At 33.2% G+C, this 24,160-nt stretch overlaps 1 protein-coding gene across 1 annotated transcript in view; it reads right to left on the bottom strand.

The window, feature by feature from the left end:
- LOC122803216 (prolactin receptor-like) overlaps positions 1 to 24,160 on the bottom strand; it is a 288,478-nt gene that overhangs the window by 133,017 nt on the left and 131,301 nt on the right. Inside the window, exon 3 of the mRNA XM_044072822.1 lies at positions 9,352 to 9,521. Within this exon, the coding sequence (XP_043928757.1) occupies positions 9,352 to 9,521 (170 nt within the window). The remainder of the gene's footprint in view (positions 1 to 9,351; positions 9,522 to 24,160) is intronic.

Raw genomic sequence — 24,160 nt, 5'->3', positions numbered from 1 at the left:
GTGACAGCAGGTAGCAAGATGACATCAATTCAATAGCATTTGAAGATGGTTATGTTGAATCTGAACATATGGATATATTTATTCAATAAATTGATGCTAGAGACCTGAAAGAAACTGCTACTGAAAATGGTTCAAGGTAAAACAGTAAAAGGCTTTATGAATGCAGAAAATGCAGAATGTTACCTGATAAGTGTATTAAATGCTGACTACAGGAACATATCAAAGCATTCTTGCTTGTCTGGTCCAGGAGAGTCCACCATTATGTCCAGAATTAATAAATTGTCAAGATAACTTGCCCTTGACTGAACACTGCTTCTAAATATCTTAACAAAAGTATTTTAATGGTTGCAACAGTTGCAGTATGATTCCCATTTCTACTATTTTACCTTATGTGGTGAATTAATTTACTAATTATTTATTTAATTCAATTATGTACTAATTTAATTAATTTATTAATTATTTTTCAAGGTAGGTATAAAATATCTAGGACTGAGTTTATCAGGCTGTGCATTTGCTACAGGACACCTTCCCTTATGTGGCATGTTTATATTTTTAACTAGCTAACAAAAATTATTTCTGGTATTAAATATAATGTATGTATAAATGATTATAGTCATTAAGGGGATCCTGTAAGAATATGGTTAGGAAAACAACTTTTTTTCCAGTCACTTAGCAATTTAGAAAGACTGCTTGGAACATTAAAATGATTTCAGAGATTACCTTGCTACTTTTATTAAAAAGAATCATTTAAAACTGGATTACCTTTCATACCTTAATGCTTACTTTTCTAATGCATGCTTTCTTTGTCTTATTTTTAAAGCCGTTTTAAAAAAATGTGTGATTACAATCCGTGCTATAGCATTGAGGGGTTGAGTATAGATGGTGATGTATATGACAGTCCTTACTCTAGGCCAGTAATCAAGGAGCCTTAATCTTCACCACTGACACTGGTGAGGGATGGTCACTAGGAGAAAAGATGGATACACACAGTATTTTCAGAAGCAGTTTTTTGCACCAAGCACAATTTTCCTTAAGAGCAAACAGACAGCACACTCCAGAACTGGGGCTGGACTCTCTTTCTCTCTCCAGGTCCCTAACAAGACTCCACACTGACCACTTTGGAGCTCTGTGTCCCTGTTCCCAGTAGCAGATACACACACTTGGAGATTTCATTTTCACACACACATACACACATGGGAAAGGATGGCACAGATTTACCAGCTGTACCCCCTCTGCCCAGACCATGAGGTAATTACGCTGCCACCAATCAGCTACTCTAAAGCTCTTACAGGGGTACCAAATTATACTGAATAAAATTAATACTAATACAAATGGTAGAGTTTGGCCAATGCAGCAAGTCTTTCAGGAGCGGCCACACTGTCACTAAAATAAGCACAAGTACTCTCAAGTTATTTGTTAAAAGTATTCTCTAAAGATCTAGCCACATTGAAATGTAGAGAAGTATTTACTAATAAATAATAAAATAGAAAACATGAGAATACTGAATATCTAGTGACAATAAACACCAGAGTTTAAGACACAGGAAATATAAAAATAACACAGTTGATTAGATTCACATTGATGCAGAAATTGATACCTAACTAATCTCACTATATTTTCATGACTGACTAAGGAATTACTGTTTCCTGGTTACTTACTAAAGCAAGGTAAGATAATGAGTGCTGAGTTGCTTACTACAGCAAAGCAAGATGAGATGTGTAGATATGGGAGATATCTGTGAGAGATGTTTCCTGTCAGGTTCCAAAGTGCTACTGTGAGAGTTCTGAAATATCTGTCACTAATATCTAAACAATAATTTCAATGCTGGTTATTGAATGACATCACATCTTGTCACCTGACTCTGGTACAATAGACACCCAGAGCTTTGTTAAGATCTGCTGCAGCAGCTGAAATTTATAAAACTATTTCAAAAACTTCTACCCTTTCAGGTCAGGAATTAGTTTACACCTAAGGACAATACAGTAAGATTCATAGTCCTGTATTTCCCAGGCATTTTTGTCTCTGGCTGCAGTCAGACCTGAAAGATAAAATCTTTATGACCTAAACCAACCCATTTAATTTTCACCCTATTTTTCAAAATGATCTGGACTGAGATTTAACCTCTTCCCTTCCAGAATTCTCTGTTAAAACATATACATTTAATCAGTTATAATAATACTGTCTGACATACATGTATAGCTCTTTTCTATCCAGCCGGGCCCACTGTTGATGCATTTTTAACACAAGCATCTGTACAAATCAGTGTAATACTCAAATGATATAAAATTCTTTACAAAACTCCAGCTAGCTATGCTAGCATGTGTTACACATGCACTGCCCTACTATCACTGGCACAGATGGTACTACCTCATGTCATCGCATGTAATTTTAATTCACTTACTGATGACATTAAATTTAATAAGATGTGCACTTTTAAATGTATTGATTAGTTCATTGACAATATACCATGATATACATGGATAACCATTTGCTTGATTTTAGAAGTGTATGCATTCAAGTAACACTTTTGTGAACAAAAATATACATTCCCTGTAAAGAAAATCAACACTCAGTGGTGGTTTAATACAGCAGATGAAGAAAGAAACATGTAATCATCCCCTGTTTATAAATTTGGTGAGATCTCTGGTTTCATGCCTTGATTACTGTTACTATTCAGTCAGTGTCCCACTTAAAATCATTCCTGAACTGCCTTCCCTCGGTTCTCCTTATCAATACATATTCTTTACAAGAATAGATAGTTTCATTAAATAAGATCTAATAAGTAAAATAACTGATCTACCTCTTGCAACAGACAGTGGCACATCTGCGGTTTAATCTCATAAAAAATATAGCAAACACATAGACCATGGGTGATTCACAGATAATGGAAGTCCTGAGATATAACAGTTAAGTATCAAGACTGTTGGTGGAATACAGAACACTTACAAATGCACAGCATGAATGAAGCTGATAGCATAGTGAACAGAGAATAGCAAGTGTCATACATAACATCTGGCAGTGTATTAAAATATTGTTATAGAGCGCTATTAATCATCTGAAAGTTTGTAAGATACAGATTAAGCATCGATACTTAAATAAATGATGCTACATTGCAATTCTATATACATAAGGACATCCACATGCAAAAACAAACTCAAATTGAAATACATATTTACACAGTCACACTTGTCTGTTCATAAGTAAAGGGTCTACAGATATATTTACACAAGGTATAACCAACTCCCTGCAAAAACTAAATATCCCCATAACCTTTTGGCATTACTTCATTCTACAGTTGTCCCAATGTTTTCCTTGAGATGCAATTGTGAAATCTAACACCTGATGTGATGCCCAAAAGAACTGTGCAATGCAGCAAAACTGTAAGGATAAACACAGGGAATACTTCATTACTGAAATGCAAATAAAAACAAGCATGAAGGAAGCTAGCATATCTTATATGGGATAACATATGGTTCACACCTCTGCACACTGGTTGCTACAGACATTTGACTAGAAACAATTAACAGTGTTTAACTTGCTCTGAGAGAAATATATTTATTTGACCTCTATATAGATATTAATTTGTATATAACAACATTTATATGCATTAGTGTACTTATATTTTAATATAAGCTCTTGTCTTCTATGCAATATGAAACAGTTTAGAGGAAAACAAGCTTAAACACCTCAGTCTGCTCAACATCTGTTGCCTTAATTACTCAGCGTTACATAACTAATTATTAGAAAATAATATTAATGAGCAGATTTAACTATTTTAAATGTTCTGCATTTGTTACTGAAATATGTAATTTTATTTTATATTAAACTGACTTTTAAATCATTTCAAGCATTTTCATCTCCCATTGGTATGATGAATACAAAAACTTTATCTGCACATTTCAGAATATGGCAATGAAAAGTTCTATAAGCAAATTTGTAAGTACATGATGCTTAAAATATAATCATAAAAGAATGCTTCATGTAGAGAAGTTAGATGTTAAATGTATATTCCAAGTACTAGAGGCATTGATAGTAACATACATACATTCATAATACAGACGTTCACTTAAAAACACTCACTCATTTGTACATTTACTCTCATGCATAGATACATAGAACATATTTACTCTCTTAACTGTAAATGTACATATCAAGCATCTACTCATAATTTACAAACGCATACACAGTTATATGTATGCACATCCATGTAAATATATTATGCATATATAAGCACATACAATATACACAAATATATAATTTAAATTTGAAGCAAAAAACTCTCTCGGAGCACGTATGAAGAGAAAATAATAAATATAGTCAAAAAACTTCAAAAAATAAAATAAACAAAATCTTATAACACAGGACAAAACACCCAGGAGCCAGTACTTAGCACTTTCATCCTTTATTAAGTGGTTTTATCTGATGAAGTCCTTATCACTTAATAAAGAATGAAAGTGCTAAGTACCGGCTCCTGGGTGTTTTAACCTGTGTTATAAGATTTCCTTTATTTTATACAGTCTTTTTGAAGTTTTTTGACTATATAATTTAAATTGTAGTACCTTTTATTTATACTTCCATATTCTATTACTTTCACCTTTTCACCCATGTTATTAAATGAGTTTTAAAAGTTTTATATGTGATTGTGGTATGTATTGGTGTTATGATGTCTATAGGTCAATGTGTTATAAGTGTTGTCAGTTTTATTTATTCCGCCATATAAATGCTTAAACACTAGGCTATTTATAATATTTTCTATAGTAGGATTAATTAGAAGAAATGACTATATAAAATGTGTTGATCAAATAGAGAAATTTGAAATGCATTATTTCTGGGATATGTTTCATATATTCAGAACTACATAATATCATTCTTTATTATTAACATTTGCAACTTTATATTTCTATGATCTTAAATATTAATAGTTCTCAAATTACTACTTTATATTGTTTATCTTTTAGCATGACTTGAGTGTACTCTAAACAGTTAGAATTGATAATATTGTTTTAAATTAAGAAGCAATAGCAACTGTTTAGCTTGGTGACATTGGGATGGTGTGTGATTTGGGTTCCACTTCATATCACCGAATTATCATTTCATCGAATTTCAAATCATCGAGACCAAATCGTCGAAAACTCATTTCATCGAAAACTCATTTCATTGAATCTCAAATCATTGAAAACTATAAAGCAACTAAAAATAACATCCCAGACACTGTTTACTATGTTTATGCAGGGGTGCAAGCCCCCTGCACCCCCCACACCCCCGTAATTAAATATACCAACTCCAAGGTTGCACTGCAGTGGGGTTAAAAAATTACCTTTTTCCCCCACTGTAGTGCAACCTTGGAGTTGGTATATTTATTTACAGGGGGGTGTGGGGGTGGAGCCCCCCACATGGGGGTGCAGGGGGGCTTGCCCCCCTGCATAAATGTAGTAAAAACTTTGTGGAATGTTATTTGTAGTTGCTTCATAGTTTTCAATGATTTGAGATTCGATGATATAAGTTTTCGATGAAATGAGTTTTCGACGATTTGGTCTCAATGATTTGAAATTCAATGAAATGATAATTCGATGATATGAAGTGGAACCGTGATTCGTATGGTTATATCATCAAATCAGGGAATTTTCATTCCATGATGGGAGGTTTGAATTCATATAAGTTTGAAATTTTCATTTTTTTTCTGTATCTGGCCATAACAACAATTATTAGTACTTGGTTATTATATTTTAAGCTAAATCATCGTAAAACACTGCATTTACATGTTGTTATGAATGTCAACATATAACTGTGTCTCATTAAACATCGATGAACTTAATAATCCATCGAAGAAAAGCAGCTTAAACAAATATTTAAAACTGCATAAAGCTCACATTTTCTTACATGAAATGCATTTGTTATCTGAAGACCTAGACAGATTGATGTTAAAACATTATTCAGCTGTTGTAATCTCTTATTTTAAATCAAAAAGGAGAGGCACTCTTATTTTCTTGGAGAAATTCATTACCTATGCTTAATATATTAAGCATAGGTATTCAGATAAAAATGGCAAGTTGGGTTTAGCAGGAGTATAAATTAACAAAAAACTTATACTTTTGTGACTTCTTACTGGATATCTGGAATTGTAGCCAAATATTTGGATATTATAACCTTGTATACAAAAGGTGAATTGATTATTGCAGGAGATTTTAACTGTATTCTTTCTAGTAAAGGCACAATTACTGATAAGGTTCCTAAGCTATCCTCAGTAGCTAAAGACATAGATCATTTTATTAATTGTCAACATTTGAGAGATATTTATGATATTAAATCAACCAACTCTCTTAACTTTAGACATTATTCTTATATATTTGGCACACAGGCAAATGCTGATAAAGTTTTTACTTCTAGTAGTTTATTTACTAAAACTGAAGATGTATTGATAACTTCATGTCCTTTATATGACCCCAGTGCTATTACATTTACGTTAACATTAAAGCCAAGTAATTTGATTTACTATCAGAGAATGAGAGGATCCAAAATTGATAAGACATTCTCTTTTAAGGAGCTAAAAGATCAAATTAATAATCTTAAACAACTAAGGTCCCTGGTCTTGATGGTATAATCCCAGAATTATACAAATTATTCCCAAAGAATATTTTAAATATCCTATTAAAAGTTTTTGAACAAGTTAAACCTATGTCAACCATCTCCCTTCCTAACAATATTCCCCGATATCTCCTATCTTGAAACCAAATAAAGATTCTAACTTATGATCTTCTTACTGTCCTATTTCATTTAAATATTGATTATAAAATATTTATGTCTATTCTTGCAAAAAAATGTACCTTATTATGCCAGGATTGATACATTTTAATCAGACTGCTTTTATACTACATGGAAAGGTTCAGGATAACATAATTAGGATTAATACTTTAATAGATCTGGCTAATAAAAACAAAAAAAAAACTAACTATAATAAGTCTATATATAAATAAGGCATTTGATTCTTTTAGTTGGAATTATTTGTTCAAAGCACTTAAACAATATGAATTTTCCCTAGATTTTATAAACCTTATAACTAATATATAGAGTAGCTCATTCTCTTTTATTTAAATCGGCTCTTTTTTTTCTAGCTCTTTCAAAATATTAAAAGGTACAAAACAGGGTTGTCCCTTGTCACCGCTGTTATTTGTTCTGATAATTGAACCTTTTGCAAACTTTATTAGATCTAATAGCAAAATTCAGGCATTCTCGAAATGAATGTTATCCATGTAAAATTCAGTTATTTGCAGCTGACATTTTAATAACAAGTGGTGATGTTAAAGCTTCAATAGAAAATTTAACAAAGTCTATTAATTACTTTGAAAAAGCATCAGGTTTATTGTTTAATCCTGATAAAACAACAACTGTACTTATTATTAAAAAGTTAATAATTATTTAAGAAACTATAAAAAATTATTTGGGATATTTTGCAAATTAATTATCTTGGAATTATCATTAAATCTACTCTAAAAGACTCAGAAGGACATTATAGTAATTTAATAGACACTGTTACTAAAATAATTATTAATTGGAACATTTTTTACAATGGAAGATAGACTTACTTTAATAAAAATGATAATACTACCAAAAATACTTTTTCTATTTACAATCTTTAAGAAATTAAATTCTGCTCTTTTTAATTTTTTTTCTGGTTCCCCAATAAACTAAAAATATCCTTTGACTGCCATGTTAAAAGTTGGCAAGAAGGTGGATTAAATTTTCCAAATGTTGAATAATTGGCCAAATAAATAATTCTCAATTTAATATCTCTGTGTTAAATTCCTCTTACCAATCCACTTGGAAATCCATTCATGAAAGATAAATAAATAATAACAGCTATGTTGTAGAATCTTTCTCTACATTTGGAATTAATACATTTTACGAGATCTTGAAAGACTTGTGTTTAAATGCGAAGAAAAAAATACTATTCCTCTCCCTTCACAGATTACATCCTTATAAATGTTTAAAAGATTCATGAATTATAATTATATAGTTAAATATTTTTATTGTTTTTATTGTTCCCTATATCAAATACTGCAGGTTGTTTCAGAACTTTTAATGTAAATGAAATGGTAGACCTTAGAGATGCAAATTTAATCTTTCGGCATCAATTCTTAATCAGAAATAAATCATATAATACAGATTATCATCTTGTAAGACATTGCTTAGGAAGTAATAATTGGTTGACAATACAATCTTGTAAAATATGTTCATGATAAAATCAATATCTCCATTGATTTTCAAACAAAACATATTCCGCAGGCAATTGAGTTTTTTTTTCAGAATCAGTAGTAACTCAGATAAGAATAAATTATATATATTAATAATTTATAAAATTATAATATTAATAAGAAGGCCTTTTCTGGTGAAGAAATGTGTAATTCTTAAATCTGTGAGAAAATGTACTTCTCTTTATTGGAAAATGTATATGTGGAGATTTATTCACAGAGCTTTTGTAACTCCATATAAAGTAGATAACTATGGGAAAATTCATTGTTGGAAGTGTAATGAAGTCTCTAATGCAGGTGGTTTCATATGATATTGGATTGTAAAATAGTAACTCCATTTTGGGTTGAATTTAGAAATTTTGCCTAAGCTTTGTGGACTAGTAATTGTATAATTTCTAACTCCTTGATCTTATTAAATGCTCCAGTCCTGGATTCTATTCCTAGGGAGTGGTTACCTCTCCTTTGGTCCATTTTAGCTATAGCAAGAAAAACAGTCACAAATAATTTAAAATGTAAAACTACTTATTTTTTTTTCATTGAATTCATTAATTTAGCAAAAAAGTCTGTAAAAAAAGGAAATGCCAACTGCCAAAATGAGAACTTTGAATATTACCCACCAGTTTAGATTTTGGTCAAAATTAAGTAATTTCCTTGATAAATTTTAATGATTTAGTTTTCTATGTTTAATTTTGTTGTGGGCATCAGTAAATAGTTATGTTTTTGTTCTATTTATCTTTAAATAATTTTGTTTTACAATTAATAAAAAGTTGCTTTTAAAAAGGTCTGTTTTCAGACATACTGATATGTAAGTTTAACATGGCTCATTTAAAACAGTGACATTTGAAATTTGCATGTACGTTGAATAAATTGGAATACTCAGGAATGTTTGTAGTATCTTCTTCATCCACTCTATTATCCAGTTTTCTCTCCAGCATGATTAAATAGATAAGCTGCAAACTGCATATACTACTAATTATTTTATTTTATGATGTTAGAACATAGAAATGCAACTGCTAATGTGGCTATAGTTTTAGTTAGATGGCTCACAGCACTTGATGAGAATAATAATTTTCTGTTTTGTTGCAGTTTGTTAGAGCCTTACCTATTTCAATAACATCCAGGCAGAACTCATCTGAGTTCCTGAACCCAAATTCATTCTCAGCAGTGATATTCATGCAATACAGCTCCCAAACAGAAGTATGTTGGCTGTCGAAGAAACAACTGTAATCACCCCCAGTCATGTAATCTGGGCATTCCTGTGGTGGACCTTGCCTAAAAGTAAAAAAAAAAAATAATAATAATAAAGCAAAATACAGTGATAACAATCAGAGATAACAGTATACCAAATGGATAAAATATGATACCTGAAAATGGTAAACTAAAGTAAATAATGCTTGTGCACTTTATTCATTGTTTCTTCTCAAAATGAAAGGCTGCTAATTTCTTTCCCAACTACAGTTAGCAAACATACCCAAAGTAATTAACATTATTAATGTATTAGATTCTTATTGTCACTTAACTTTACCCAAATTACAGTTCCTGTTTAATTTGTGTTGACTTCCAAGTATTGTTGATTTCTTCCACACAATTGCATTTCTCCAAAAAATTGTATTTTAATACCAGGAGTATGTGTTTATATATTTGTGCATTTGAGAAGAGGCTAGAGGTGAGTCAAAACATTGATTTCCTCAACTTTTGCAGGAAAGAATTTACCAGGAGATAAATATTTGTCACCATAATTAATGCTATCAACTTCTTTCTTTCTTATAGAAGAACTACTGTATGTTGATCTATGGTTCAGCAACTTTTTCACTCTGAGATTGTGAGATTTTCTTATACCAACATTGAACATCCTTCTTTCTTCTTTCCACTATTTCTGTGTGATCTCAAGCATTTTATGTTTGTAAATACTAGCACTTGTTACTCTTATATTTTCTAAAAAAAAACTTAGGCTCTGCCATATCATCATTCTTTAATCTAGCCTCAGCATCTACATTGGCTACATGTGCTGAATCACACCTGACATATTCACTGCAATATTTTGGCTTTCTTTTTGTTTACCCTGGAACTGATTTAAGTACTAGGGGATTCATTTTTAATGTTGTCTCATCAACAAAGTATATTATTTCTTTTGCCAATACCTTTCCAGAAATATTTGAGTAGTATTTGTTTATCTACACTCGGGTTTTAAAAGCTTGACTATATACATGTTTAATTAACAGAGCAGCTCTGCTCTTTCTTTTTTATTACATGTCTAAGTTGACTCAGGAACAAGCTAATCAGTACCATATTTTGATTCATAAAACACACCCATTAAATAATAAAGATGATGATAATAATAATAATAATAATAATAATAAATAGAGAGTATTGTTTAGAATCTCTCACTTATTTCCATCTGCTGCATAATTAACAGGCTAGAATCTGTTCTGATAGATGCACCAACTGCTGTCAGTACAGGCTGAGCTGGTAGAATAACCTTTCTGATTAAATAGATGAATGACAAATATATATTATGTTGTTAATTTCTGCCACATCTGTATGAGTATTGTGTCACCCTCATTAAAGGAATTGTAACAGAACAGTGACTTTTAGTTAGTCTTGAAAATTCACTTATGCCCTTTGTGTCATAAAGTTAAGCAGTTATTCAGTTAACAAAAGAAGATATTGCAAAACAGATTATTTGATCTCTGCAAATAATGTGTTTATATTTAGAAATAAATGGGCAGACCACCACTGAATTTTGGATTTTCAGTGACAAAATGTCAATCACACCAGTCTTTTCAAGAAACATCACATTGTTTCACTTATTTCATATGTGTACTCATTTGAGATGGATGTGGTGCGGTTGCACAAATAAACAATGTGACATGCCTTACTGTTTTGGTATTGGTGTGTGTTTTGACAAGTCCCTGACAAAAGTCTATGATGTACTTGGTCATGTTTGATTAGTGCTATAATCCAATAAACATAAAAAAGTAAATAAAAATGAATACTAAGTAGGGTTTTTCTCTTTTTATATATTATAACCCATTAGCTACAGAGTTATGGTGACTTTATTGTATATATTTACCACCCAAAAATGTGCATCCCTAACAAAAAATGCAGGACCCCCATAAGCTCAAGCAATACTCTGAGATACATAGTTTCAAGTTTTGTTTAGGCCTACAGAAAATACATTGATAGACGGTCAAAAAAAAAAAAAAAAAGAGATCAGTTTGGCAATACCTTCGTGCTGTGAACCTATACTCTTAGGTATCCCTGACACAATTGTCCATTCAGCCAACCTATTATCTGAAAAGTAACTTTAACATTTTCTTCAGTGCAACAATAAAATTAATAATTTCAGAGTACCTTATTTATTCCATGTCTATGGAAAATTTCCATACGATTCAGAAAGATTTCACATAATGCAGAAGCCTTATCTCAGTCGGTTTCCACATCACACATAAGCCTTTCTGATTCGCAAATCATCCCAGTGCTGACTTTCCTCCTCAGGGGAGCCTCAGCATGGAGGGTGGTCTCACGGATGAAGACTCTTGATTTGCTAGGAATGAGTACAATTTTACTCTTTGAGGTAAAATAGACCACTGAAAAATGACAACAGTCACACATTTACTCCAATGGGAGTAGTTGAGGTGCAGGTAAGTTCTGATAAAGTGTGGTGGTGGGCATGTGTTTACATGTTTGTAGTGAGATAAATGAGGCTGCATGAATGTATGTGTGTGCGTATGTGTGTATGTGTGCGTGTGTGTGTGTGTGTGTGTGTGTGTGTGTGTGTGTGTGTGTGTGTGTGTGTGTGTGTGTGTGTGCACGTGTGTGCATGTGAACACATATATACCTGACTATGTGGTTGCATGAAGGGTCTAGACAGGGAACTGTGAGTCTGGAAGAGTGTGTGTTTGAGTGTTGGAGCTTGTGGGCACGTGTATGGGTGAGTGTTTCCATGAATGTGAGTAAGAGTGTGTGTGTGTGTGTGTGTGTGTGTGTGTGTGTGTGTGTGTGTGTGAATGTGTATAGGGTGCCTTAATATGATGCATGGTTTGCTAAGGAGAACATTAACACAGTCAGGTCTGACAGTGCAGTATATGATTCAGAGACATGGTAATGTATCACTAACAAGGTCTTATTGTGGCTATACCTGTCTCTGAATCATGATTTGCCACTGTTTCCCTAATTGACCAACAAACAGTAGACAGTGTGAGAAGTAAGCCTTTACTGAGCCCTGCCTGTCAGAAATTACAACCTATTTATTTGATAGTTATATAAAACAGAAATATGTGCTTTGAATGAACATTTATATTTATTAATGTCAGAAAACCTTATTTTGGATTAAGGTAGTGAGTGGCAATTGATAGCTAATGCATAACTTTCACATTAGTAGAAGTCATTTTTCAATAGCATTACAGAACAAATGGTGAAATGCCATTACTTATATTAAAACTAACTTATTAATTTTTAAATGGTGTCAACAACTAAACATTGTGCATGATTGTCATCCTTCTTCCCTCCTTTTTCTCCTGTTGTCAGTCCTCTCTATCCTTCTCCTTATTTGTGTTTGAGTTAAAAATAATAATAATGATAATAATAGTAATAATAATAAAAATAAAGATTACAAAATGTCCAGGTTAACAGGTACCGAGGGAAGTTCAACAGAAAACACAGTGGTAGAGTTATACAATTACAAACAACACATCAGAAACAGGTACCACTAAACATGTAAGAAAAGCCCAAACTAGTATAACAATGCTGTGATTAATTAAACCATGACTTGTGTTGTTCAGCCGGTCTGTGATTAGTTCTTACTGTAATAAAAGTTCTTAAATAACTTCTGAACAAACTCAAAGTGATCCTTGAAAGAAAACCTCAAGTGTATGCATAATATAAAATTACAACAAAATAAAAATAAATACTGTAAATAAAAAGTGTCAGCAACAGGTCACACTTTCACCTTTGGTGCAGAAGGCTGTGGATTCTATTTCCACACCAAATAGATCAATTGCTGAAACAGCAGTGCAGCATAAGGGGGGTGCTGCACTCTTGAGTGTGCCATTCATTGGATGAGATGTTGAACAGAGGCCAGCTCAGGTGGATGTAAAAGATCCCGCAGCACCAATCAAAAAGAGTAGTTGACTTTTTATTTACATCTTTTTGCATTGTGTATACATATTTACAGATATAATTATATATGCATATTTACAAATGTATACAATGTTTAAAGTAACTTTTATTTTCATATTTCTACACATTAGCCTATTATTCATATATAGATTCCTGTCTCAGAGACTTCCCATTCTCTGGAACAAGATTCCAATCTACATTAGGCAGAGCTCCTCGCTAACCCTCTTCAAGAGAAACCTTGACAAGTGGATGGGAAACAGAAAGTTTACCCCAGGGATCACTTCAATGGCTCTTTGGGACAGAGGCACAGGGAACTAATCTAAGGGAGTGGTGAAAACCAACACATTCCAGCTAGGCTTATAAATGCCTTTGGGCAGATAGCCTAGTACCTACCTATGAACCTATGAACCTATACATACTTCTTAACTCATTCCCTCCAGTACAGCTCTTGTGATTGTATACCTTTAACTCCCAGTGGGTGTGGCTTCAGCCTTTAAAAAAATGAAGTTATTACCTTACAGTTCTAACAAATACTCATTGACAGAGATCAAATATCAATACAGTGGTGTTTGCCATCATGTATGCTTCAAGATAAAATATTGGGATATCTTGTATGTAGCATGCTTTTTGGAATTATTAATGCAAATATGAACAAGCAATATTTGACATCTAGAGGTGCAGTAACTAGAGGCGGTAACTGCAGAAACTCCTGGAGGTGCACTTGGTTGTAATGAGTTCATTTGACCTCCCTCACTTTTTTACATAACCATATTCTAATCATTTTTAAAATTAATGATAATGTCCGGTTTCCATTAAACAGAATTTCATTAATCCTTTCATTCCACAATACTCATACTACACAAAAACGTTTTTATCCAAATTCAGTTTTGATTCTTTTCTTCTATTCTCATAACAACCATATTCAATTATGTCCATATTTATACTATCACTATTCTTAGTTTCCAAAAAAAATTCTGCACATAATCTATCCCAAAGTTTTTTTTTAACTTTCTTACATTTCAAAAAGACTTGTCCTGTTGTTTCTTCTTCACTGCAATACAAATATGGTCTGTCATTTTTTTTTTTATAGGGCATGTTTGCTTTAACTGGTAATTTTTTTTATTCCTAATCTCCATAAAAATCTTGACATTCAACATTATGACTACAGCATTTCTTTCTTTTTTTAATTGTTTTGTTTTTTCCTTCTGAAATATTTTCCCATGGATTAACACAATAATATTTTCTTATAATATTTTTGTACCATGTTTATCAGGTTCCTATTACATGAACGAACGTTTCAAAGTTCGAATGTCATATGGTCGACAGCATATGATCGAACTTTGAAAAGTTCAAAGGTTAAATGTAATGGTGCCGTACAGTGCAGAATGGGAGAATTTCCCTTTTCTGCACTGAAGTGCAATCTCGGAGATGGCATATTTAAGTAGGGGGGTGTGGGGGGTGCAGGGGGCTTGCCCCCTGCTCAAAGCATTAAGGCAAGTTTTATTTTATTTTTTATGTTTTATTATATATTCAAAGTTTCAAACTTTGATCATACGTTTTCGAACATATGGGATTCGAAGTTTTGAAACCTTCCACGTCATCAGTCTTTATTTTCTAAATTTTTATCTTTTGTTAATTCTCATTTTTTTCATTATAACAACCTTTTACTCATTTATAACTTATTTCCCACAATTCTTCATACTAATATTTAAATAATCTTGTTACTAAAGTTGCATTTTTTTATTTAACCATTTCAAAACCTTATATAAATTGGATTTAACATGTTTAAACCTCCTTCTTCTTTGTTCATGTATAATACACCACTTTTATGAGGGTTTAATCTGGATCCCCATATAAAGGAAAAAAATATTTCTAGCAAAGGCTTTTCATATATTCTAGGAATCTTAACTGCACTTGATAAATTTGCAATTTTACCTATTAATACTGAATCAATCAGACTTTCTTTCTTCTTTTAAGCTAAGCTATATATTTTCCAAAAAACACAAATACCTTTCAATTTCTTTAATATCATATCCCATTATTTTCTATTGTCTTCTTTATCAAAATTTATTTCTAAAACATTCTTTCATACATAATTGTATATCTGCTATTTTTATTATATCTTCCATTCCTTTGTTTTTCTCTTTATTTAAAGTCAAGCCTAGTTCATTTAAACAATCAACTAAATAAAAAATAAACTTCTCTCAGCCATTCCCTGTTTTTAGTAGTTATAACAATATCATCTGTGTATGACATTATAACTGGAACTTCAACATCTGTATGAATTATATATTTTGCATTCTCTTTTTATGATTATTTAAATGCCTATTGTATTTATAACTGAAACAAATAAAATAGTGCTCTTAGGACATCCTTGCCTTATACAATATATTACTCATGTCAATGTCTTTATTAGCCAACCATTCACTTACTCTTGCTTTAGTATTATACACAGTTGTACATGTTTAATTTTATTGCTAATATTATATGTCTATTATTTCCCATAACATACCACATTGTTTTGAGTAATAAACTTTATTAATATCATCTACCATAAGCTGTATATCTGCACTTCTTTTTACAGTATCACACACTATTTCCACTGCTATCATTAATAGCTCTTGACATCCTTTTCCTTTCATATCATATGTACTTTCCTCCATTATATATTGTTTTTTATTCTCAAATCTTTTCTGTATTATCTTCATAAATAACTTATAGTCTGTGTTGTTTTTCACTATTGATCTCCAGTTCTTTATATTTTCTTTTTCTCATTTCTCCATATAAATTTTAATAATCTACTACATAATTCCTTACAATTTAAACCTTCATTCAACCATTCATTAAACACACATAATAAGTATTTTTCTGCCATTCTTCTAGCTTTTTATAAATTTAAAATACAGTTCCATCTAGACCAGCTGCCAATTCCATATTTAACTGTTTAAACTTTTTTTTCTAATCCATGTAATGTAATTTATTTTCAAATTCTCTGCTAATTTATTCTGAGATTTTTTTTTACTTCCCATGTCCTTGCACTTTGTCTGTTTTTCTTACTAAACATTTCTTCCTCATAACTTATAACAATTTAAATAATCTGTTGATGATTTTTCTTTAACTTATCTTATCTTTCATTTCCCTCATTGCATTACTATCGTCCTTCACTATGTTGCTTAAATATAATGATACTGCTTCCTTTCTACCTTGTAAAAATATCTTTGTTTATATAATAATTACTTAATTTTGTCATGACTTCTCTTGTAAGTTTCTTTCTCTTCTTCATAACATTCATTGTTATTATTCTCTAAAGTCTCTAACACATCTCTATATGGCTTAACATTTTTCTGATTTTCTTTCTTACTTTCCTCTGCCAATGTAAATAACTCCCTCTATATTTAAACGTAATCCACCATTCAATCCAACTATTATAAAATGCTTTCATAGCAATATGATCCGTGTTTCTATTATGATATATCATTGCCAAATGATCTGAAAAACCTGCTATTATTTTCTTCTTCTGTTATGCATATTCTTTCTGAAGCTATAAAACAATCAATTTCAGATTTAAAACACCTCTTCTATATGCCTATGTTTTTATTCCACATAACCAATTTTCCAATTTTCATGACTTCCATCATTTTTTATGTCTTTTCCTCTTTTCTTTTTAGTCCCCCCTTAAATCATAATTAGAATCTCCAGTAATTATAATATGCATATTTACAACTACATAATCAGATATCGTCTGAAATAAATTCTCCCTCTCTTTACGAGCTACATAAGCATATATAGCTTTAATTCTATAAACTTTGTCTTGCCATCTAAAATCTGCAATTGTTAATCTTCCTATTTTAACTAATATGACCTATAGAATTTATATGACTTCTAGACTTTTCACTACTCTTCTACATAACACTGCTATTCCTGAACACTGCTCATTCCCCATGTTCCATATCTTCCCATCCCATATTTTTTGTGTCTGCAATCTTTCTTCATATGTCAAAAACCTTACTTCCTCCAAAATAATATCAACATCAGATTTGTTGCACCATTCTAAAATCTTTGACCTTCTTATGGTTTTTCATACTGTTTATATCAACTGAAAGAATCCTTAAAGTATTTGTTTCCTTAATTTAAGGATATCATTTTCTTCCTATACTACTTTCTTTAAATTTATATTTATCATCTGTTTCCTTTCATTTTTTCTATTATATTAATAACTGTACATATCCTTTTTCTATCTTTTACTGTTTTACCAATATAAATTTTTCCTCTTACCATTTTTCATCTTTTGCCTTACTCATTACTAAGTTTTATTCTATTTCTAAATGTTCATTTTTACCACAGAATAACATGTTTTTGGTTGCCCCTAATATTTTACAACACCCTTGTTACTTTCAACATTTATGATATTCGTAATGTTCATAGGTTCATAGATTAATACTAAGCTAACTGTCCTTGCGAGCCATTTTAAGCCTAGTTAATTATCCCTTGTGAGACTCAAACCCTGCGCCTTGTACTTGCAAGGAAAACACCTTAACCATTAGGCCACCCCCCCAACCCCATTTCTAAAATGACATTATAATCCCATCCCTGGTTCATAAACCCCAGTTATCATTAATTTTTGAAATGTCCATTACTTCTTAACACATATTTTTAAAATGTTCTTTTAAAGTCTTTTTCCACCTATGTTCAAAACTGTATTTTCTTTTTTTTTTCTTTAAAAAATGTTTTAATCACATATTCATTCCATGGATTATTATTCTGTCTTTTTTCATACTCACACAAAATTTTCCATACCTTGTGCAGTTTCAAAAAAGTCACAAATTGTTTCTTTGTTAATCAAAATGAAATCTTTTACCTCCAGTGTTTTTATGCTCAAGGTTAAAATTACATTGTCTTACACCTTGTATCTGTTCAACTCCTGGCTTCTTTTACTTTGTACTCTTACCACAAACTTTCTTTTGAAATGTCCTCTTTTTTCATTTCTTTCTGTCCACCTTGTGTAGTTGCCACTGTCTCTACATAGAATTTCTTTAATTGTGCACTGTCTCCTTTCAATGTCACTTTGGCATCCTCCTCCTCCTGTATTTTGTTTCATAATATCCCCCATGATACTTCATTCTCTGGCTCACTCTGATTAATAAGATACTTGAGTATATCATCCCACAACCACCCCAACTGGTGAGTTGTAACTATACATTCCTCTCTGATAGACTCCAATATTTCACCAAGTAACTGCTTCTGAAAAAACATTTCTAAATCCACAACAACATCTACAGCAACTTTCTTTGAGCTGGCATTCACCTCCACTCCTTCTGATGATTTCTACATCTCATGTACCATCCTCCCAGCCACCACTGTGCTAGGAATGGGATGTGCACATGTAATTCTAGCACTTCCGCAAGTATCGATCACAAGTAGGGAAAGTTCCCCAATGCTCTAGCCAAATTCCCCTAGTAGTATAAATACCTCCTCAGGTCTTCTCTATAGATTACTACTTCCAGCACTTATGGCTAAACACTGCATATTGCACCTCCCCCCCCGATAATTACTGCTGAAAAAAAAACACATCAACTACTAACCAAAACTCATATTGAAAAAAGCAGGCTCATTATGAGCTAGTATTGGCATTTAAAATTGAGGGTAACAGCAGCATTTTTATAAATCCATCAGAAAAAATCAGCAATGATGTACTTTAGCAGTTATGAAATTTCAGAACTATTACATATTTTCATAATATATATTGGACCATGATCGGATCTCTGATCATAACCAACTTATTATTTGTTGAGTTATGGATTTCAAGAAATTAACCACAAGAGCAGAGCAAGGCAAAACTTTCTAGGTGAATCTTGACATTTGTATCAACAACATATAATAAGCAATGATCTATGTGGCACAGTCATAATTATTGTAAGGCAGAAAAGCATGGGGATGTAAACTGTTTTATAACTTTGAATTTGATAAATACTTAGCACAGCCACATCAACAGTAAGTAGAAGCAAATTGACCACCTGATAAATCCTATCTGACACAATTAAGAACAACATTATACAATCTTACAAGCAGAAGTCAAATATTTCCATTGAGGGTTCTGTCACTTATCTCCATAAATATGGTTGGGTCAGCTGGAGTACTGGACAAAATTTGTAGTCAACAACTGACAGAACCTATGTTTACTATGTTCCCATTAAATAATCTTAAACAAACTGCTCTAAAGTATGTCTCAGAACTCTGACATCTGTTGTTCATATCCACAAAGGTGTACCCCAACTAGACCCTAGATCATGTCCATTGAAACTTGTCTCATTGTTTTAAAACTTCAAAGCAGTCATGGTCAAGGAGCTGACTGTACAGAGCCCATCATGATTTGTTCAAAATATCTGATATAATTACCCACAGAAGAAGTAAGGAACTGGAACACAGAAACATGGGAACATTAATGTTACTGGCTACGTAATGAAGTGGATGAGCAACTGGTTGAATAGCAGAACGCTGTAAGGGGGTGTAAGATGCATACACTCTGAAGCAGATTATGTGACTAGTGGTATCCTGTGAGAGCCAGCATTTGCCCCTGCTTTTTGGAACTTTGTTTTCCCTAACACCCAGATAGTCAAACATTTCTAATTAATAAATTACCCAAATGACTGTAATTTAGATAGCATTCTAGTTATCTACTGTATCAGATTCCATGGCTCTACAGTGTATTTCAGATAATAGCCATTGTTGTTCTGACTGTAATAAGGCTTTCAGTGTCAAAAGATGCAGCATAGTATCTTTTGAGGGGGACATCATCCCTTGCAACTCCATCATTGAAAGTAAGTCCCTAAAAAGAAATCTGTAAACACTACCAACTGATAGCCTACCCATTAACTGGAATGTTATATCACTTATAAAGAAAGTCTTTGGACTAGGTCATACTTTACAAACATGTATACTGAGCCATAACGGAAAACATAACTTTCCTGCTTTAGACCTCTCCTCCCTTATCTGCCTTTTAACATTGTGCAGCATTATGTGGCACCCTAACGCAATACCTCATTCACCTTGAGAAGCAACAAAATTTATTATAAAAAAATATGAGTGGATAAATAACATAGACACTCTGGCACACTAAAATGTGCAGTCTCTAATCTCTGTCTTATATTCGGGGCCTTGACAGACTCTCTTTTCTTTAAAAATATGTCCCTTAAGCACACAGTCAGGGTGTAGAAACACACATGCATATACGCAGTAGTAATACAAGTAAGGTTGATATGTATATTAAATACAGGGGTCTATATTAGATTAATGAAGTTTTAGAACTTCGAATACCATATGATCGAAGTTCTGAAATTTTAAAAATCTAAGAAAAAAACCCCCCCAAACAAACAAAAGTAACTGCTTTAAGCAGGGGACAAGCCCCCTGCACCCCCCGCACCCCCACTACTTAAATATACCAACTCTGAGATCTCACTACAGCATAGGAAAGGGAAATCTTCCCTTTCAGCACCATTCTCTGTTAAAGTGCAATCTCGGAGTTGGTATATTTAAGTAGCGGGGGGTGCAGGGGGGCTTGCCCCCCTGCTAAAACACTTTTAATTTACTTTATTTTATGGGAGGTTTTTTTACATTTTCGAAGTTTCAGAACTTTGATCATATGGTGTTGACCATATGGTATTCAAAGTTCTGAAACTTCATTAATCTAATATAGACCCAAATACAGAGCTGTACATCTGCAGAATAAACTGAAATAGAAGGTAAAGCCATATATCGTCACAACTGCCTTCAACATTAATCTAGATGAACACACAAGGAAGAGTTAATTCCTGCATGACATAACTATTTCCAAGCTTCTTGATAGCCAGTAGGTCATAGACCTGTTTGCAAGACCTAAAAGCCTGTATAAGCAAAAGTCCTAAGCCGTATGGGGGGATTGTGGCTGACAAAATTTGCAGATGACTACAAACTGGGCACCATAATTGACACTCCATCAGACACAGACATCCTCCAGAGAGGTCTCATAGAAATGGATAACTGGTGCCAGAGCCATGGCCTTAAGCTAAATGCCAAAAAATGTATAGTCATACCCTTTGGGAAAAACAAGGTAACCCCTAATTACCACATAGGTGGTAATCCATTAAACACGGAAGAAGTTATCAGGGACCTGGGGACCCAAGTTGACAGTAACCTCTCTTTTGACACTCACATTGCCAAAGTGGTTAGGAAGACCTTCTACATTGCCCACCTGATCATGAAGGGATTCACATCCAGATCAGGAGAGGTCATTGTACCCTTGTACTCTTCACTTATCAGACCAATGATTGAGTACAACGCCCCATTCTGAATGTACCTTACCCGACACCTGCAGCAGTTGGAAATACCCCAAAAGTTCCTCACCAAAAGGATAAGGGGGCTCAAACATATGTCATACGCTGCCCTACTGAAGAAACTCCAGCTCTATTCAGTTGCATACCGTCTGCTCAGAGGTGATCTGTGCCTGACATACAAGGCCATGTCCAACCCGGAATTAATGGACATGCTCCACCTCAAAAAATCCAAATCCACCAGAGCCACGAGAGCAAGAGACTTAAACCTCAACACGGATATAAATAGGACATGCTGGAGGAACTGATTCATCACCCAGAGACTCCCTACACTATGGAACAGAATCCCAGTCCATGTGAGGCAGAGCCCCTCACTGACTCTGTTCAAGAGAAATCTTGACGAGTGGATGGGAGATCGTAGGTTTACCCCGGGAATCATCTCTGTGTCACTGCTGGGCAGAGGCACAGCAAACTAATGGGTATAGTATTCTCATCCTAAGGGGTGGTGAAAGCCACACACACACTCTGGCTAGGCTTATAAATGCCCTAGGGCAGATAGCCTAGTATGAACCTATGAACCTATGAACCTATGAATGGAATTCCAGTAACTGTTGGTGCTGTTTCCTGAGATTACTAGTAGGAAACAAGGCATGTTTTATTTTTTTATACTTATTTGTTAACCAGAGTAGAGCACTGATCCACATGGACCTTTTTCAGATTTTGTTCAGGGGAGCTGTTTGGTTAAGTGATTTGATAAGCCTTACAGATCATGCAACTAGGCTAAATGAATCAAACCCTGAACTAAAGGAAGCAGTTTATACAGTGCCTTTTTGTATACTTCCAAGCAACACCCATATAGCTGTTTATGGCATCCAGATCTTTTTAATGTCTTGCTTCTTTAGCTAAGTGACTTACCAGCTAATAATAGGCAGTATTATAAATGGCAAGGAGTTGCTAACAAAATGATACTAAGATTGTTAATCTAGGATGTCCTGCTGTACTGGTTATTGTTTGTCACATATTTATATTATTCATATTTTAATATTTATGTTCATATTTTCATAACTGAGAAACATGCATGCTATTGAGGAGTATGATGGGAAATACCATGGTGGGAGATGGGAACATTTATTGTCAATATCCATTTATATCACACTATACTAGAGATATTACTAGTTTTGTTAGTTGTTGTCTTTCGGCTTTTTCCCGGTTAGGGGTCGCCACAGTGGAACTCCGGTCTGCTAATGATTGGCAGTAGATTTTCATGAACGCTGAGGTGCCAGCTCAACGTTCAACCTTCAATGAAGGCACGCCCATTTACTCATGTCTTTCAAATGCCCACCCAACCGCGGGGAGGGCATGCAGACTCCACACAGAAGGCTCTCCTCGCACTCCAGCTGAGAGTTTGTTAGTAATTATGAAAATAATTAATATTTTCTTATGTACTTAATTGTTGTATGGTATCAGGTGAAGCCTTAGATTGTGTTGAAGAAAACTGTCATTAATATCTGCACAATAATTTGAACAGCTTGAGATATTAGATTTTAAGTGTTATTTATATTGCTAATTATACAATTAAGCATATTATTTCATATTTCTCTAAACATCTCAATAAATATGCATATGCCTGGTTAACATAAGCATTCTAACAATGTATGCCTAGGTTTTACAGTTTCCAAGATATGACAAATTGTGAAAGTTTGGAAAAAGAATTCTAGGTTTGTGTGCATTATAATGTAGTATTTATGGAAAGACAATGAATCAATAGTGTAGCAAGGGTGGGGCAAAGGGGGCATGTGCCCCAAGTGCCACCGGTTAGATAGCACAGTCTGAGTGCCTTTACTGCAGTCTCTCTGTACCTGCATTTCAGACAAACCAGTACAGAAAGTAACTTTTTTCTGCTGTTGCTGGTAGGGAGGGGGGATGGCGGGGAGAGGACATGTGCTTTAGACTGCCGTGAGCAGTCTATCAGAGTGTTTTTTTTTTGCTCTTTGACTACGACCAAGAGATTGAGGTAACAGTTCGGGGGCTTGTACAGGAAGCTGGGTGAACCAGCTACATCTTTGCTATGAATGTTGCAACTAATATTGTAAGGAATACTTACTGATGACATTAATATTTGCTCAGTTTTGACAGATTTTATTGTTTAAAAAATATTTACATTTATTTATCTTCTGCTTTTTAAGTTGATTTTTCAGAAAATGCTCTGAAATGCAAGGATATGTGTAGTCTGCTGGAGGTGTGACATTCCAAACCACTTAACATCTGAATTAACAGCTCAGAGCCTTAACGGTTTTCACTAACTGTCAGCCTTTCTTGTACAGGACTAAATGAAACATTTGTGACAACAAAGGCTAGAATGAAAAAAAAATGGGATTCCAAAATAAATGACAGTGCTACTATCCTGAGAGATAATATAGGCTAAATGTTTTTAAATTATTATCTCTACATTTTATACAAGTAACTAATACCATAGCTATATAT

This window comes from Protopterus annectens, chromosome 5.part1, assembly GCF_019279795.1.
Source record: "Protopterus annectens isolate FY-2018-M chromosome 5.part1, PAN1.0, whole genome shotgun sequence".
NCBI classification, from domain to species: domain Eukaryota; kingdom Metazoa; phylum Chordata; order Ceratodontiformes; family Protopteridae; genus Protopterus; species Protopterus annectens.
The sequence above is the reverse complement of the archived record's forward strand: the minus strand, read 5'-3'. Positions and strand labels throughout refer to the sequence as shown.